We start from the raw sequence: 18,952 nt of genomic DNA, 5'->3' as shown, positions 1-18,952 counted from the left end.
TAGTCAGGGAAAAATACTTTGACGAAGCAGATAGTAAGACCTATTTACAAGATCCCCAAATTGAGATGAGAAAATACTACTGCTTTAAATCAGTGCTACAATTAGAAGACTGATTGTTTTATTACGATGTTCACATAAAAAAAACCAACTGCACTGATACAGAACTTCCATACACTCCTCCACTTATAAAACAGAACTAAAATCAAACAAAAATTAAAGGAACCAGCGTACAGCCCCACACAGACTAGTACAGTTTACAACTAAAGACACAAAATCTTAAACGTGCTTAAGGGAAAAGGAATCTGACATTCTGGGTTGAATCGTATAATGGAGAACTCAAAGGCTGGTTTCAGGATGATGAAGGTGCTGGTGGGGGTGGAGGTGCTGAACACTCTTCCTCTGAATCTGTGCCATCATCATAATCTTTCTCTTGATCACTTCCTTCAGTGCTCAGTCGGTCAAACCCTTTTCGGCTGTAGCCTTTGTGACTTGCAAAGAAGTTTCCAAGGTTAAGGCCACCACCACCTTTCCCTGTGGAAATGAAATGCTTGTCATAAGGTTTGCTTTACTGTACAGGGGGAAAGAAATCTATCTACTCATTCAACAGTATAGCAGAGATTATTCTGGAAACTGTTTTTGAAGGCCAGACCATGAGCCACAAAAGCTAAGTATAAATATTATGAAAAAGGAAAGAAATTACTCTTTGAAACAGAAGTTTCAAACTATTCTTTTCAGCATCCAGTGTTTCATTAAGTCTTTAAGCAGGCTATTTGTGTTCCCACCAGTTTGCCCTTAGTCTCGAAGTGCTTCATTTCGTTCTCCAGATGCACAGGTAAATCATTATAATAACAGCTACTGCTCTCCCACACATCCTCTTATGGGCAGATAATGATGGATGAAAGGTGTTGTAAAAGACATTTCCACAAAACACCTGAGGTTTGCCCCCAGTCCTTCCTCTGGTAAAGCTTCATCAAATCTGTTATTCAATGACAAGTGAATACAGAAAAAAACCTCGAGTTACTGCGTTCTTAAAAGTTCTTCAATGACATAGACTTACCTCTAAGTCTGCTCAAAATTCTGCCTGAACTTAAATCAGGTTTGTGTTCCTCATCAGCTGAAAAATAAGTTAGATTTCAAAAATAAGCTAAAAAAATCATACTCTACAATTAAATAATTATCCGTATTTTCTGATATAAAGCACACACATTCAACAAATTGATCAGCAGGTCTAAGAAGCAAAACTGACACTTTTCAGCTTCTTGATTAAGGTGAAATTCCTAACAAAATTATCATACCACTGATGATCAGTTTATGCCAATTCAGCCATTAAGAAGATTTGCATGTAAGAGAGAATTTCATTCCCTCAGTTGTTCACTTATGTTACTGTGAAGAGTTTACAGGAAGGACATTGTCATTTATAATTTGCATAACTACATTTCAGCACACTGCAAAATACAGCTTGACACCTGAATTGATACAGTTTCCCTTCAGAGAGGACTGGCTTTCTGGAAGACAGTGATCTGTGAAATTCTTCAGGGATTTTAGAGGGACTTTCTCTTCCCCCTCACAAACTATATCCTCCTCCCTGGTAATTCTTTCCATCTTTCATCTGAAGAAAAATTAAATGACATGACAAACTGTCTTTTCCTATATACTACTCAGTTTCCACAAATCTGTGCAAGTTTACTTTTACTAACGTAACTGTGTCATGCTCTTTGACACAATGAATTCAAGCACTGCTTGAATTAAAATTGAATGCAAAGACGCTATTATAGATCATATGCATTAACGGCAGTACTGCAGCAGTCTAGAATGTTAGCACATGTGATGTGCTAAACATGTTTGAACACAAAGAGTCAGGAAGCTGCACACTGAAATCTTAAAATTCATCCAGTTCAGTTGCACAGCAATATTATTGCTGAGCTACCTCCTCTGGCCTAGTATGTCCTAGCCAGTGGCAAACTGTTATTTGTCTATTCCATGTACATTTTCTTCTCTTGATGAGAATATCTTGACAAAACTATTTATGCGATACACAATAACAAGTGTAATGATCAAACTTCTATTGCAGTCTATGGGTTTCTCAAAATCAATATTATTATATAATACAAATTAAGAAAAAATTACATAGCATTGTAAGTACCAATTAAAGCTCTCACAGTAATGGTGCATTATGGAAACATGTCTGACTCACAAAATGCACAAGATAGTAGTTAACAATAATGTATACCCATATACCCTTTATAATTCCCATAGAGTCTTTTGTTCTCCACAATTTAAAGATCCCAAACTGATAATCAAACTATGCTCAGAGTATTAAAATGTATGTATTCTAGACAGTAATATGAATATATTCTAGTCGTTTCTGACATACCAATTTTTGGCCTGACACCAATTAAGAGTTTCACATACATGTTCTGAAAAGGTGGTGGCTTGACATGTCATATTAAAGGCATAAGGGGATGCAGTTGCTGTGTCAAACTATTCTTAGTTTGCATGCCATGTCACAGTAACTGTTCTGAAGGGGACAGTAAGCCTCTCTTCTTATCCTCATCCTTCAGTGTTCAGCAATGTTTTGAACTGGAATAATAAAAGCCTGTTCTGAAGAGATGCGTGTGGTTACCTCCATAGACAGTTGTCTTCCTCCACCGAATAAATACTAAAATTGCCACCAGGACAACAACAGGGATAATTAGAAGAGTTGTAATAAGAACAAAAGAAACTCCAGTGCTGGCCTGTTGGACCAAATGTTGGGTTTTCTGCTTCTTTAGAGGGTCTGTTGATTCTGGGTTGTTTTTCAATCTGGCTTCTATAATTGTTTCTGATTCTTTAAAAAGAAGAAAATTTCAGTATGTAATCCATATGCATCAAGCAACATAGAACAAGGTGTTAAAGAAAAGAACAAGCTAGAATAGCTGAAGTGTTGAGTAACAAGATAAAAAAAGACAAACACTTAAGGAGACATTTTAGTTCTTGCTGATGTTATCCCAAACATAAGGCAGACAGGAGTCTGAATGGTGTCACTCACTAGCAAACATACTCTCCCCTTTTCTTGAACGGGGAAAGGAAAGTTGTCAGGGAGAGTTGTCTTTAAAAATATCTATCATTTAAAATATAAGAAAATCCCCAAAAGATCTACTTTTGCAAATAGGTGTGTGATGATGAATTAAATAGCTCCTTTTGATAACAGCACTTTCACAAGAAATCTAGAAATTCAGTATATGCTGTATTATCATAAACAAAAAAGGAAAGTATTTAGTTCTTTTTAACAAACTTATGACAAAGGGTTAAATTTTCAGAACTGTTACATCCTGTGAAAGAACTTTGGCTCTGTAAATCTGTACAGGTTTTGAAAACTGCATCCAATCATTCCTGACTAATTTGTTACCTCTCCACCAACAAGACGAAAAAACATTTCGGTAAAATCCTCTGTGCTGTTTTGTGTGTGTATAAAGGATCACATGCTTTGTGTTAACTTTAGTGAATAAAACTCTCTAGCTATGTATTTTAAAGTCTGACTTAACTGTGTGTTTTAAGAAGTAGCTGCATCAGAAAAACACTCTGAATCAACTGTTTTGATTCTGTATCTAACTTAAAATCATGTTCTATTTTGAAAGAATAGGAAGTGCTTCTGTTTACACTTAACACTAATACAATGATAACAGTGATACAATGATAACATCTGTCTGTTCAAGTAGTAGTTATAGCCAAGAGCACTTTTCTTCCACCATCTTGCCAACCTCTGGGCAAAACTACAGTTCTCGATGTATTTTTCCCCATTTCACAGCAGTGCAAGCAGTAGTAACACTCTGTCACCAGGAGGCTGTGAAAGTGCAGGCCACTCCTGTCCATTTATTAAGCAGAGGATGACACACAGTCCTTTGGTCATCTGTGTTCTTCAAGTGGAGTTGAAAGATATTAATTTCAGTCTACATAGCCTAAGCAGTTTTAAGAAATTGTTACTTAAAAACTGTTTCTTACTCTGGTGATACTAATGCATTTTTCTCTGTAACATTAGAAGTGTCATCTAGCATGCTATCTTTCTAAAGAAAACCAAAATGCATTAATATATCCCTAGATTTGTTGTACTATGGATGGTGTAATGTCAACACTTCTCTTTTGTGTACTTCAGAAGTGCTGATGTACCAACAGAGGTAAAATAGAAGAATGACAGTTTTGGCAATAAGGATTTAATTGTTTTACAATGTCAGCCTACTTTATTCTCCTTTATTCTATATGCTTGCAATTAGCAGTTGGGATCTTTTGGTATTTTCCTCTGTCTGCATATACACGGTTAAAGCAAACTTAACAAGTTCTGAATTCAACCAAAGAAAACCAGTTAAGAAGGTCTGAACATTTTATAAAGGCCTCTCCATGGCGTGGTACTGTATTTCTGAAAGGGAAATGAACTTTTCAACATAAAAGACCTATGTAACAGAACACAAGTGGTTAAAATTACTTTTCATCTCCCTGAATTGCTACTTTACCCCTTTCAATCTCCTCTACATGTTATTTCTTTATCACCTCATATTAAGTTTCTACATGTTTTTATTTTTATCTTTTTTTTAATAATTATTTTCATGCAGATAAATTGGAAAAAAAAAACAACAGCAAATCTAGGTAAATAAATCTAAATAGAAAAAATAATATTTTTGTGATACGATGTGACTGGCAAGGCTGTGTACTGAAAGACAATGCAGAAAGATAAACCAATTGCCATTTCAAATCACTTTTCTTGGTGGTTGAAGGCTGTGGAGCAGGGGGAAGGGTGCTGGGAAGTAACTATCACAGTTATATTTCAGAGCTATTTCTGCATCTCAGGGAGCTGACACAGATACTGATCTGGACCATACCAGATGGTGGTATGGAATTAATCTACTAGTTAAATTTTTATCTTAGTGTCTGTGAAGCATTTGTCATCACTGAAAATTAAACGTTTAGATTGGCTGTAAAATAGTATCTACTAGATAACCCTGTTACAAGCTGCTTTCTAGTGCTTCCTATGCCAGCTCATTGTATCTGTATGAAATGATGGTGAAAAATAAACCAGTCAAATTAGCATTTTTTCCCTCTAACTTGGCAGAAGCAGTCCTAGTCTCTGTGAAAACACCGGTTCCTTCATTTCCATTACAAATTAGACTAACCTTTTATCTCCTGTACCTCAATACCAGCCTTTTTAACTGAGCGATGTTCCATTTCTGTAAAACAAAATGATTCTTCAGGACAACTGACATTTCAGAAAGACTCTCAGTGACATTTTCCTGCTAGCTTTCTCGAATGTACAGTATAATCCTACAGTAAACAATCCCATCAGCATCTGAGCCTCACCAAGGCGAGTCAATGTAAACCATTCAATAATTCACAAGGCCATGAAAAAAACAAAGAGCTTAATTCATGACAGGTGTTTGTAATAATTAACTCATGGCACAGAGAGATTTTATGGGCACGTGTAAAGGTTCCCACAAAAATAAAACTGTTCCTTATAATCAAAATCATGATGTATTAAAGGCTGACTGAATCAGGACTCCTTAGCTACTGCAGTGTTATACTGCAGCAAAAGCTAAAAAGAAAATGATATACAAAGACTTTCGTTAGCTAACCTGTAAGTGATGAACAATTCCATTATTTTTTTGTTCTCATGTCTCTTTGAATAAAAGCCTAGAAGTGTTCTTGTTCAGGTTACTATATGCAGAAAAAGCCATATCCAGTCAGAATTACAATTTATCTTGTCCAGTTTCCTGTTACTAAGAACAGATACCAGATGCCCCAAAGGAAAATCCACAAATTATAAAGAAATATAGAATAACTAGCTTAGCCAGAAGTTAATTTATAACAGCAGACTCTTACTGGTTGACTAACACCCTGAAGCCTGAGGCTTTATCTCTCTCATACATATTTTTTATCCAATATAATGTAACATGGATTATATTTTTATTCCTGTAAAGTATCTAATGTCTCCCTGCATCCTACTAAATTGATGTCTGACTAATCAGGTCCTTCTCCCTGAAGTCAGGCTGCTGGCCTTAGGGCTTACTAGATTAAAACCAGGAAGTGTTTCCACTTCATGGAAATAGGACTTCAAATTATACTAGATTCACTTTCTGATGATAAATACTCCTGATGAAATGAATACAAATTTTGTCTTGTGTTTTTATTTCATCCTCTGGGAGTTTCCTATATGATAACGTCAAAGGAAGCCGCTGATTTCTCAGCAAATGATATATTAAGTTACTAAAATTCTAAAGAGTCATGCTTTTGTTTAAGCAGATACTGACATGACAAGGGATAGATCTACCACGAAACAAATGAATTTTGGTTCCTCCTGCGACAAACGGACTCATGTGATCAGGACTCTTCTTTGTCAGAGCATGCAGCAGTGCTTAAGAATAGTCTTTTAATGAAAACTGAGCAGTAGCACACAACTTCTGCAGGCAGAACTTGTAGTGTACTTAAATTACTGTCATTAAGCCACCAGGTTCTTGGCCATTGGTACCAGGTTAAGTGGTACTGATCTGAAGATGTGAAGTTGTGACATTAAGAACAAAAAGAACATACTTTCTATAGATGCAAACTTCCACACTGCTCTGGCATGAACATCTCCAACAAACACTGTTTTATCTTCTGAAGCAACAACATCATGGGGCATCTCAAAGCTCTGTGAAGAAAAGCAGTCACAGATTACTCTTAAGTGTCTACACATTCATGAGGCCTCCTTAACCTTGAACTTGAGACAGGTCATACTCAGCAGGTGCTGATGTGAAAGCCTAACATGAGTGACAGGAGAGAAATTCCATTTCTATTGTATGTTTGCTTTCTCCAGGGATAACAACATTGAGATTTAAACAGTTTTTATAGTTATATTCATATTGTTGCACTCAATTTTATCCTGTGAAATACATACTTAAAAAATCATGAATCTTGGTTTCAAGCCCACATATTTAGATTTTGTCAGAGTTTGTACACAACACATCTATTTGCTATACTCAGAAAAAAATAACTCTCTAATATAATATAAAACTACACTGCAAATAACAGAGTATATCTGTACCCAGAATTTAGAATCTTAACATTCATTCTTTAGTCTAAAACAATCTATGGAAACTTTTCTTATGGAAAAAATAAACATAATTTTTATGACTGAACCACATTTAGCCTTAATTTGCACTCTATTCTTCTGTAAAGAAGGGATGTAACCATACAGTTGAATATTATTATATTACTTCTGCTTAAGAATATACCCTATTTTCTGACAAATTACTAGCATCTAAATATATGAATATTTCAAGTCATTCATTCTTCTCTTACAACAGTTTTTAAAAACTAGTCTGACAGCAATAAAGTAGGCTTATCCTGACTGAAGGTATAATCTGTAGGAATCACCTTGAGGGTAGTGTAATTTTTGAATGCATATCACATGTAGAAGCTAAGACCTGGAATGCTAGGGTCTTTATTAAGTTAGTATTATAAAGAATTCCTTACATTATAAAACATCTTACTTCCTGTAATAGTCTTACGAAAGTGGAGAAGTCGGATATTACCAATGTTCTCATATACATAATTATATACACCAGGCACTTGGTGCAATACTGTACCTTTCTAAGTGGAATGAAAGTATCAATTACTTCTCCAGTAGAAAAGTTCATCACAAATCCTTGCACTGGCTCTACCTCTCCAGGATAAGGCTTTCCATTAACGGCAAAGAGGAAACCACCTGCAACAACATTAGATTTGCTTTAATAACCCATACATAGCAAACTACAGTGAAGACAAATTGCAATAGTATAGATGGAAAAAGGCTGTCTGAAAGAAAGAGACAGACAGAAGAGCAATTAAATAAGAAACTAAATCACAAGAGGAAAGTAAAAGTGAAAATTTGCATTTAAGAGATGAACACTTTGTCCAAATGAGAACAAGCAAGGCAGTACTTTACAGACTGGTTATACATTAAGAGAATGTGAAAGCATTTTAAAAAATAATCTGAAGAATGCTTTGCTAAAGATGCTTGATCTGATAATGGAAATTTCTTTAAATGCATCAAAAGCAGAAAGTCAGTGAGACCACAAGAGGAAAAGATGTGAAAAGGGGACTTGGGGACTCGGGGCCTCTGTCTGAGAAACTCGTTTTTTGTCAGGTTTTTCTGTTGAATATGTTGGGGAGATTCTGACACTCAGTTTTTTTCATAGCAAAGAGGTCAGAGCAGCCAGCTCAACTGCAAGGAGATACACAGAAGTGTTAGACAAGGTGGAGGTTAATAATTCAGTAGGTTTGTATGGCATTCACTCAAGTTCAGAAGGAAGTCAAATGTGAAATTACAGACCTCGGGCCAAGCTGAGTAACCTAGCACTGCAAACAGCCACTCCTCCAGAAGACTAGCAGACTGCCAAAGTAATGCCCATCTACAAGAAGGGCTCAAAAGAGTGCCTGGGAACTACATGTCAACAATTCCAGCTTCTATCCCCTGTAAAATGGTAGAATCCATAATGAGGAATAAGACACAGGTAAGTGTGGTCTGTCAGAAACAAGTTGGTGTGGCTTCTCTAGAGGGAAATTGTGCCTTGCCTCTGAACAGGGAAAAAAGCACACAGGTAAAGGAGATTCTGTAGACATACTTGCATTTTCAGAAAACTTATGACAAGGTTCTGTATCAGAGGTTATTAAAGAATGTGAGCTGTCACAGGGCTGAATGAAAGATCCGTTAATTAACAGGAAGCAAAAAGCAGAGCTTAAGGGCAGAGCTTATAGTTTTTCAGGACAGAGAAGTGTTGAGTAGTGTGATCCTGCAGGGATCAGAGCCAGAAACAATTTTATTCAATAGTCTTCAATCAGTGACCTGAAAAATGGGGTGAACAGTGACACCTTCCAGTTTGAGGAACATACTGAGTTCTGCTGAGTAGTGAAAAGCTTTATGATACTGAGAAAGTCTGGAAAGACTTTTTGTAAGAACGAGTTGTCAAACAGATGGGAGAAGGGCTTCAGCAAAGAAAAATGCAGAGTGATGCTGCTGTGAAAAAATAATCTAGATAATGCGCATATGATGTTTAGCTTGGAACTGGCAGCTACAACTCAGGAGAGACATCTCTGAGCCATCACTGAAAAGTCTCTGCAATCTTTGGCTGCATGTACAGTGATAGCCAAAATTTCAACAGAATGATAGGCATCATCAGGAAGAGAATTGAGAATGGAGGGGACAGTTCTGCCACTATGCAAAAACTTAGCATCCCACATCTTGAGTACTGAGTGCTGTTTTACTCTGCATCTCAAGAAGGTCCTAATGGAGTTAAAGATGCTAGACAAGAAATGCAACTACAGTAGTCAAGGGGCTGAAGCAATTAAATGCCTTATGGGGAGAGACTAAGGTGGCTGGAGTTCTTTGGTTCGGAGAGGAGAAGATGAAGAAGCAGCAGATACAGGGAGTGTGGAACTGTTATTCACCAACTCCCAAAATACTAGGACTGAGAAGCACTCAATGAAACTAGGTCAGTTGTTTTAAATCAAAAAAATAAAGTGAGTAGTGAACTTCTGGAGCCTGTAACTGCAGGAGGTCAAGGAGTCAGACAGTATAAGCCAGTTCAAAATGGCATTAGCAAAACTCACGGGCAACACATCTATAGAAAGATACTATCAAGAAGAGGTCAGGACCTACCTCCTAATGCCCTTAAATAAAGTGCTTGTGAATGCACGAGGAGTAGGAGAGGAATGGACCACAAAATGCAGCCATGCTTACACACTCTCCTTCGAATGCCTCTCTTGCTGCCACTGACAGTGACAGTAGGCATTTCTCATGTTCTTGTCAGATGCAAGAGAGATAACACTGACATTAAATTTGATACCAACTACAGAGTTAGGAGCCTGATACGCCAAAATTCCTTGCCCAGTTTTTAACATTTACATTATCTTCAGTGTTGGTACTAAAAATCTAACACAAAAACTTAATACAGTAATTATTAACCAGATTGTGATATTAAAAACCACAGCTTTTTCAACTGTTTGATTTCAAATTTTTTGTTTTATGAAACCACAAACCTTTCTTGACAGTTTGGAATCTCTTTATTTTGCTGCCTTCAATGGAAATTGAAATGAATATTTTAAAGTGTTATTATTAACTAATTATTGACTATGCAGCCACTAGGAAGCAAAAAAGATCATCTACTTGTTGACATCACATTTAGGGAGTCTAATCAGTCATTTCTCAGAAGCAGAGATTATATGCAAGCTTCCCTCATCCCACAAGTAAGAGAACAGCATAGTTCTAAAATTTTCCATTACATCAGCTCTACTTTGAAAGTGAGTATCTGGCCTAAGATAACAGGATAGCACTTTTCATGAAATAACACGGTATACTGTGACATACTGGCATAAAGCAACTACTTGAAATCTAAGAAAAGGAAAAAAGATTACCTGGAACATACGAAACTGCAAACAACTCTCTTCCAAATGATTTCTGCTTGATCTCTCTTATGAATTCCCCAGTCTCTAACCCAAAGCACTGAATTCGACCATTTTCCCTGTCTGCAACACAGAGCTGACTGAAGTCAGGAATCAGGGCTAAGCTGTGAGGGATACGAAACTGCCCGGGTTTGGCTCTGCCTAGAGAAGTCTCTGCAATACAAAATATCTACGTTTGAGTTAAGGTACACACTGAAAGTATCAGTTTCGCTTAGAAACAGCAATATGTCACTTAATGCAATATAACAGTGTGAAAAGAATAAAGTCAGCTTGCTTTCTTCTCCTAGCAGTTTTACTCATTTAGGTAGGTAAACTCTGGTAGTCTTTTGTGTTGTCTTTGTAAATCCCAAATTTATGAATTATTTCCCTATAATATGTGGCAGAGTTTAATGCCTGATACGTAAAGCTCATTCAGGCAGAAATTTAATTATTAATAAAACTTAAAACAGAAGGGATCATGGCATAAATCTTGCAAAAATTGTAAAGACTTATATTATTTAATAAAATGTTTAAAAAAAAATTAAGGTTTTTGTGAAAGTCAGAACATTTTCTTGATAAGACAGGATGTGCCAATACTTGTACTGAAAACATGCTAACAAATTATTTTTAGCGAACATATAACTATTACAAGTATCTGTATAAATAAGCAATGACCAGGCTGAAATTCAGCTAAGGCCTGGAAGGTATTTCAGTAATAGAAATGTATAAATAAAAGTAACAGTAACACCAGCAATCTCATGGTTCAGGATGAGTTCATGGTAACAGCAGTATGGGTAAAGTACCAAGACTGACCTGTACCTTCTCCCCACTGCATCATGTACAATCCATTTGGAGAGAACCGAATGATTCGACTGTTACAGTAGCCATCAGAGACATAAATGCTGCCAGTGATCGGATCCACGGCCACATCAGTTGGTTGACAGAAATGACTTTTGTCACTGCCTGGTTGCAAAGCCACTCCTAAGATCAGTAATGGTTCTTTGTCATCTGCTCCCAGTTTGAAAACCTTTTTTTTCATCAATGGGAAAAGAGAAAAGGTTTTGGTTATGGAAGGTGAAACATAAGAGGGATGACTGCCTATGGAAAAATATCTATTACTGTATATAAAATAAATTTATATATCAAACATCATGTTAATATATTGACTATGACAGCTATTACCAGTTTTTCAATAGTGTTGATTCTAGGAAATTTCTGCTTTAAATATAAATTTTCTGTGATTACAGCAAATGAATTCGTTTCACATTCTGGATTTATGTACATAGGAGAATTGATAAGCAATGATGTAGTAGAAAAATCTGTTCTTTTTTCAAAAGAATCATTGTTTTAAAGAAAACAGTTTTATTTCTGAATACTATGTCCAAGTAGCAAATTATTCAACACAACTATATTCCTTGAAGTCTACAGGGGTCAATTTCTGTAGGCATACTCTTAATGTTTATCTTAACAGGTCTAGACAAATAATTTATGTCAAATCTCTAGGAAAAGAATAACATTTTTTGGCAAAATATTAAGGTCTGGTACTAAAGCTTCAAGAACATACCTGATGGAGAGCTACATCAGTGACCCAGTAGTTACCATTTTTATCTATACTCAAACCATGTGGTAAATAAAATCTGCAAGCACAAATGTAGAAGAACCAAATTAAAAACATCTTTCAGGAAGAATGATGTAGATGTGAAGATTTAACTTTTTATCTACATATCAACAAATGCTGTACATACTAACTACCTGTAGTATTTAATGAAAAACATAGCTTTACAGAATAGAATTTTCTTGACAAGAGTGTCTCAGCTCTGAAATTCAGTTGATCTCTGGTATCTCACTCAGTCTAATATCTGGTATCTTTAAGGACAATATACAATACTCATGAGCTCTGCATTTCTATTAATCTGGCTGGTAGATGAAATTGTATGAATTGCTAGAAAGCAGAGGTGGTAAAGATGGCAAATTACATTTATTAGTTGTTGATTTTGTAATTTTTATTTATTTATAATTTAAATAAACTCAGAGGATATAATCACACAATGTAAGATCAAACATGTGAAAATGGGTTGGGAGACTTTATTGAGTAAAATACAAAGAAATGTTACTTCTATTAATAAAAGCAAAAAGAACTTACAGACTTTTACCCATGGAACGAAGCAATTTTGCATTACTTGGATTCAGGACAAGAATTGTGTTCTGTTCAATTGTTCCAAGTCCTCTTTGCTGATAAACAAATTTGCTGTCGAAAGAACTACACAAAAATAGAGGAATAGAAAGCTAGCATTAGAAGGTTCCACTGAGGAACAATACACATGCAATTTAAAGCCCAGTTTTGTAGTTTAATTCCAATGTGGGGTTATTGGCTTCCTTTTGTCTTTAAATAAGACTTATTACATTACTGTATGATTGTAAGAGTTACAGGGTTGGATGTATGCATTCCTAGTGAGATTATGAGTTCTAAACTAAAGGAGCACCAAAATCAACACAGCAACAATTAAGGTAATGCTAAAGAGAGCAAGCAAGCAAAAAAACCTTTTTTTTTTTTTTACCTCTTCTTGGCAAATCAGAAGTGGGAACTCAAATAATGTAGCCTAAGTAAAAATATAGCTAATCACCAAGGCATAATTGCCAGTAAAACCAGGTATACTTCATACTGTCTAAGGTAGTGTGTACGTATTTGCATGTCTTTTGTTTTTTCTTTTTTCAAACACAGTTCAGTATTTCGCTAGAGCTTATTACCGTAAGATTCAGGTCTTATGGTTCTTATCCTTTTCAAAGTGTGCTTGCAAGATATTACAGGATACAATGTGTATTTCTCCTATCCTCCACAACTCTACACTCAATTTTCAGGGTACTTGAAATATATTAATAATCAACACTTGAACATGTCACTATTTCAGACATTAAGAATTGCAATTAACTTTCCGGAAGATGTTTACTAGGCATGAAATTATCATATGCTTAACAAAGAATAAAAAATACAGTTGCCTGTACCCCTGTGGAAAAGCTGGCTATTACCGTAACCTGTTGAAATACACATTCAGCATTTAGTGAAGGTAAATAGAGTGTAAAATATCTTGAAGAAAATTTAAGTGTAAATGTTAGAAAATGGTATTTGCCTGTGGATGAAAATTGCGTGAATACAAGACACAGTCCCCCCCTCCCACCTTGTATTTTTAAACCCATTTGTTAATCCCAAGAGAAATCTAGCTATGATTGATGCAACTTGGTAAATAAGAATACACTTTGTAGTCACACAGAAGGTTATGAATAAAGCTATTAAAACTCTATATTGTACAGTCCTAGCAGCCTCACCTCTTCATAACATTAAATATTTATATGTCTAGAATTTTCAGTGTGGAAAAGCAATACTGGCTTCATATATAACAAGAAAAATCTATGACAGGGTGTGCTTAAGTTTCTGCATAGGCTACAATTAAAAAATAGTATTTAGATATTGCCATTACGTATGGTAACTATCTGTGACTATTATTCAATTTCTGATAGAAATCAGTAAATTCTGTTCACTATGAATGCCTAAGCACAAGGTGACAGTTACTAAAACTCTCTACTAAGCCCTCCTAAACGCTCTGCTGTGATGCTACAGGTAGACATATGGTAAATGGTACTGGTACACAAGTGTATCTGCTTGTTTGACCAATGGTTCAGCAGGTGTTGTTTTATTATCTACTATTACTGACAGTAATTTCCCATGACAAGTTCTCTTGGTTTTAAACAGTTTTATTTAAAAAGCAGTCTAATACTCATACAGACTTGCTGTAGGTATAGATGAGCACAACTGGAGAACCAACATGGGACAGACTGAACTAACGTTATTATTAATATTATTATTATTGCTGATCACAGAAGAGAATCTTTGTGATGGTAGGTATCGTACAAAAAAACCCACAGAAAATAAGATTGTATCTCTGGAGAACTGACTGTCGGGACAACTTAAAAAAATTGATTGACTTTCCTTATTATGATTGTGGTTCTTAGTAATAGTGCTGTCCAGACTTCTAAGTATTCCCTAGTAACAACTACACAGCTTTTCTGGGAACTGAGTGCTTTCAGAGTAAATAAAGAGATTGTATGGTATTTTATGCAAAGGAAGCCTAGTGAACTTTGAAATGAGTTTATAGGAGTGATCTTCCATCCATCTTCTCCCTGTCTAATTTCCTTTTCTAGGAGGAAGACTGGCATGCTACAGAATCACAGTCATTCTTCCTCGTATTTGCGAGCAATTGCCAGGTAGTCAATGTTCCTTTGTTTCAACTGATGAGGACACAAATGATGCTGACTACTGTTAGCTTAAAAGAAGCAAGACCACAACCAACCAAACAAAATAACTGAACACCTTACTACTACATGTCATATTGCTCTGTAGCATGGTTTTCTAATAGGTTCTGGAGTTTGATATCAAAGGACAACTAAAATACACTGCGTATGTCACTACTTCTAATTTCAAACCTCAATGTAATTTCACAGCTATTTTTCTACTTTTCAGCTGGCCACTTCACACTAATACAAACAATTTATTGCTAAATCTAACATCCTTCTGGTGGGCTACATATTAAATTTAGACAAATCACCTGATCTCGCAACCCCTGATGGCACAAGCCTGAGCTCTATTCTTGATCAGTGTTCATCACCATTGTGGTACTGTGCTCAGCCTAAATTAAATTGCCTAGCTTGTTAAGAATGCAGTAGCAAGAATGCAGTTTATATTCTTTATTATGTCTTTTATAAATTGCATGAATAGTATACATTTTTCATCACAAAAAGCAAAATAACTTCCAACTGATTCATTGCTGAGCCAGCTGAATAGTTCTAATCTTTTTTATTCTGAACAGCACATGCTGCATATAGCAAAGACTGTTCTGAAACCGAGGAGACGATGTGGTAGAAGAACCTGACTTATTTAAAAGGATTTTTTAAAAAAATAATTCACAGAAGGAATGCTATGGCCACTGAAAAGCTGCTACTGTATTATAGGGCTTGTCACTGCATAACTGCTTTTGCATTCTAAAGCAGACCAAAGTTGACTTATACAACAGCACAGACCATGCATCCAGCTGTATTTAGTTCAATGAGGAGCCAGCTTTTGTGGCATATATTAATAACACATTGGAAACAGTTGTGCATTGCCTAACAGCACAGATAATTTTTGTTTGATTTGTTTCTATACTATGCTGGTGAAGCATTGAAACAGAGAAAATAAGTTCTGGGCCTTCAGGCTTGATTGATTCATCACATTTATGATTTGGTAAGCAGTATTATACTCAATTAACTGTGTATTTACAGCTAATGATAAATATTAACTTAAAAGTTTGATAACTTCTTATCTCTCCCCCATACAACAGTTATGATAAACCCCTTTCAAATACTCATTTTTTATTCCTTTTTATTGAAAAATGAGAACACATATACTCCTTCCTTTTGAGCACAACCCATGAAGGGGTCCTCAGACTATTTCATATGCCCACAAAGAACCCAAAGATAACAAGGGAAGGCTGACTGGCTGAGCACGTCTGTGTATGCCTCTTCTCTATGCCACAAGATATGGAACAACATCATAACCACATGCACGTTTTCCAAACACACTGTTCTAAAGTCACAATATATAAACAGGCCTACAGAAGTTTTAGCCTATCTGATTTAAGGGTTTCTACCAACACTAGCTTTCCAAAATATTAACCGTGCTCCACAAGAAGAAGAAAAAGCCCAACAACTTGTGAACAAATTAATTAGGATGCTCTGTATTAATTAGGATTTAATGTGTAGTTGTCTTTACAGAAGGTCCATAACCAGCTTCAGTTAACAGCAGCTCACCTTACGTCTTGGTTACATATCTGGGACTGAATGCTTCTGATCATATTTACAAGGCCAGGCAGTTTCACTTTGTTCCAACTTCAGTCCCCACATGATGGCAAATATGGCAAGCTCCCACACAGAACTGATATACAGATTAACACTACCAACACTAAATGTAAGATAATGCATTTTTCTGGGAAGTCTGATAATTGCAGGCTAGAAATACTCTGAATATGAACAATGGCTGCTGTTAAGGATAGGGCTGAGTTAAGTGAACTCGTACTGTTACTCAGCACAGCTGGTAGGTACATAGACTTCCAGAGTCCAGACCACTGTTCCAATCTTCTTCTGCACCCACACCATGAGAAAGAAAGTTGAAGCTCAATCTGTCTCTTGATCTGGTTGGTTCATTATGCTTACTCGCTATTTAAGGGAATGTTAATGGTTTTTTGTTTCGTTTAAAATCTCCAAATATTGCTTGGCCTCAAGGGTCCAGTTTTGTGCTCTGGGTTTTTGTGGTGGTTTGACCATGGCTGGATGCCAGAATCCCGTCAAAGCTGCTCTATCACTCTCTCCCTCTTCAACTGGACAGCGGAGAGAAAAATATAACAGGCTTGTGGTTCAAGATAAGGACAGGGAGATTACTCAGCATTTACCGTCACAGGCAAAACAGACTCAACTTGAGAGAAAAAATGTAATTTGTTACCAATAAACTCAAAGAAGAGTAATGAGAAATAAAACCAAATCTTAAAACACCTTCCCCCCTACCCCTCCCTTCCTTCCTGGGCTTAACTTTGCTCCCGAGTTCTCTCCTGCCTCCCCTGAGTTGTGCAGGGGAACAGGGAACGGGCATTGCCGTCAGTTCATCACACTGTTGTTTCTGCCGCTCCTTCCTCCTCAGGGGGAGGACTCCTCACACGCTTCTCCTGCTCCAGTGTGGGGTCCCTCACAGGAGACAGTCCTCTATGACTTCTCCAGCATGAGTCCTTCCCATGGGGTGCAGTCCTTCAGGAACCAACCGCTCCAGTGTGGGCCCCTCCCATGGGGTCACTAGCAGCAAACCTGCTCCAGCGTGGGCTTCTCTCTCTCCACGGGCCACAGGTCCTGCCAGAAGCCTGCTCTGGTGCAGGCTTCCCAAGGGGTCACATCTTCCTTCAGGCATCCACCTATGCTGGCGTGAAGTCCTGCATGTGGTGTACGTAGATATCTGCTCCACCGTGCATAGGCTGCAGGGGGACAGCCTGCTTCACTGTGGTCTTCACCACAGGTTGCAGGGGAATCGCTGCTCCAGCGCCTGAAGCACCTCCTGCCCATCCTTCTTCACTGACCTTGGTGTCTGCAGAAATATTTCTCTGACATCTTCTCACTCCTCTCTCTCACTGCAATTACTGCTGCACAGTAAATTTCCCCCTTTCTTAAACACGTTATCCCAGAGGCGCTACCACCGTCACTGATTGGCTTGGCCTTGGCCAGCAGTAGGTCAGTCTTAAAGCCGGTTGGCATTGGCTGTATCAGACATAAGGGAAACTTCTAGCAGCTTCTTGCAGAAGCCACCCCTGCTCCTGTAACGCCCCCCACTATAAAAACCTTGCAATGCAAACCCATTACAGTTGTGGGTATACTTCAGTTGCTAGACACTCAAAAATACATATTTCAGAAAACTGTTAAAGATGCTTGATCTGATAACAGAAATTTCTTTAAATGCATCAAAAGCAGAAAGTCAGCTATGGAATTGGTAGGACCAGTTGAATACAACTGCCAGCCTACTTTCAAATATTTTTGCAAACCTTTCTTCAATGACACAAAGATTCTGGCACTTAGGTTCATGTGTAGGAGGAGGAAAAAACCCAAACTACTATCAGCTTTTACTTGAAGCTTGAGTAATACAAGTTGCAGCACGCATCATCCTTTCAAATTTTATAGTCTATATTTATATACACTTGAATGGGAGAGATCACTGATGTAATGCACAAGACATAAATGACTGCCTTATCTGCTGCATTATGTTATTTAGCCAAAAACTCGAAGAACTTACCTTCCTTCATAAAGAGTATTCTAAGCATAATTTGTTATTATAAGGTTGAGAAAGCTGCCTCCTCTAATTTTCAGAAACTATGTTATCTGAAAAATGAATTAATCAGGAGTTGAAAAAACCCCCACTTCTTGGCGTTATAGTTAAATAAAGGCAGAATAGACGCTTAGAAAGAAGGTTGAAAGAGCACACTTAAAAAGGGTACTACATAATATTCTGTTACAGGCTAACACTTTTCCTCCCAGTGTTCTGTTACAGTTTCATGGAATTTTTCCCAAAGTGTCCATTTAAACAGGTAGACATACTATGTTAAAGCCCAAAGACATTAGGACACTGTAGAAAAAAGACATTGTACTTGATTTGGAACGTTCCATTCTATAAATGATATATCTTTGAGTATATAACTTTACAAATACTTTAAAAAAAAAATGGCCATTCTAAAGTTTGGATTTTTTAATTTGTTTTGAGTGACACTGAATGTAGTAAATTTTATCAAATGAGTAGAACAAAGCCTGTTTTGAGAAAGTGCCTTGTAACAATCCAATTTTGTTCAGTGGACATAAACACAAAAGAATGAAGATACACTAGAGTTAGCTTTGTATGTCTTAAACTTGCCAAAAAACACGGAGAAGCAGGGATAACTAATTTCAGTGAATATCATACTAACACAGT

General features: G+C 36.8%; 1 protein-coding gene across 9 annotated transcripts in view; it reads right to left on the bottom strand.

The window, feature by feature from the left end:
* Positions 1 to 349: 349 nt before the first annotated feature.
* PAM (peptidylglycine alpha-amidating monooxygenase) overlaps positions 350 to 18,952 on the bottom strand; it is an 80,800-nt gene continuing 62,197 nt past the window's right edge. For 2 of the 9 annotated variants that reach the window (XM_086479863.1, XM_086479865.1), the window contains 10 exons: positions 12,569 to 12,685; positions 11,990 to 12,062; positions 11,239 to 11,452; positions 10,399 to 10,599; positions 7,593 to 7,711; positions 6,556 to 6,655; positions 5,145 to 5,198; positions 2,624 to 2,827; positions 1,058 to 1,114; positions 350 to 531 (listed from right to left, as the gene is read on the bottom strand). In XM_086479863.1, coding sequence (XP_086335989.1) covers positions 350 to 531; positions 1,058 to 1,114; positions 2,624 to 2,827; positions 5,145 to 5,198; positions 6,556 to 6,655; positions 7,593 to 7,711; positions 10,399 to 10,599; positions 11,239 to 11,452; positions 11,990 to 12,062; positions 12,569 to 12,685 — 1,321 coding nt within the window. The remainder of the gene's footprint in view (positions 532 to 1,057; positions 1,115 to 2,623; positions 2,828 to 5,144; positions 5,199 to 6,555; positions 6,656 to 7,592; positions 7,712 to 10,398; positions 10,600 to 11,238; positions 11,453 to 11,989; positions 12,063 to 12,568; positions 12,686 to 18,952) is intronic. The other 7 variants (XM_009951690.2, XM_009951911.2, XM_086479864.1 and 4 more) reach the window with 4 other exon arrangements.

This window comes from Leptosomus discolor, chromosome Z, assembly GCF_034619465.1.
Source record: "Leptosomus discolor isolate bLepDis1 chromosome Z, bLepDis1.hap2, whole genome shotgun sequence".
NCBI classification, from domain to species: domain Eukaryota; kingdom Metazoa; phylum Chordata; class Aves; order Leptosomiformes; family Leptosomidae; genus Leptosomus; species Leptosomus discolor.
Note: the sequence above shows the minus strand (reverse complement) of the source record. Positions and strands in the feature narration are given on the sequence as shown.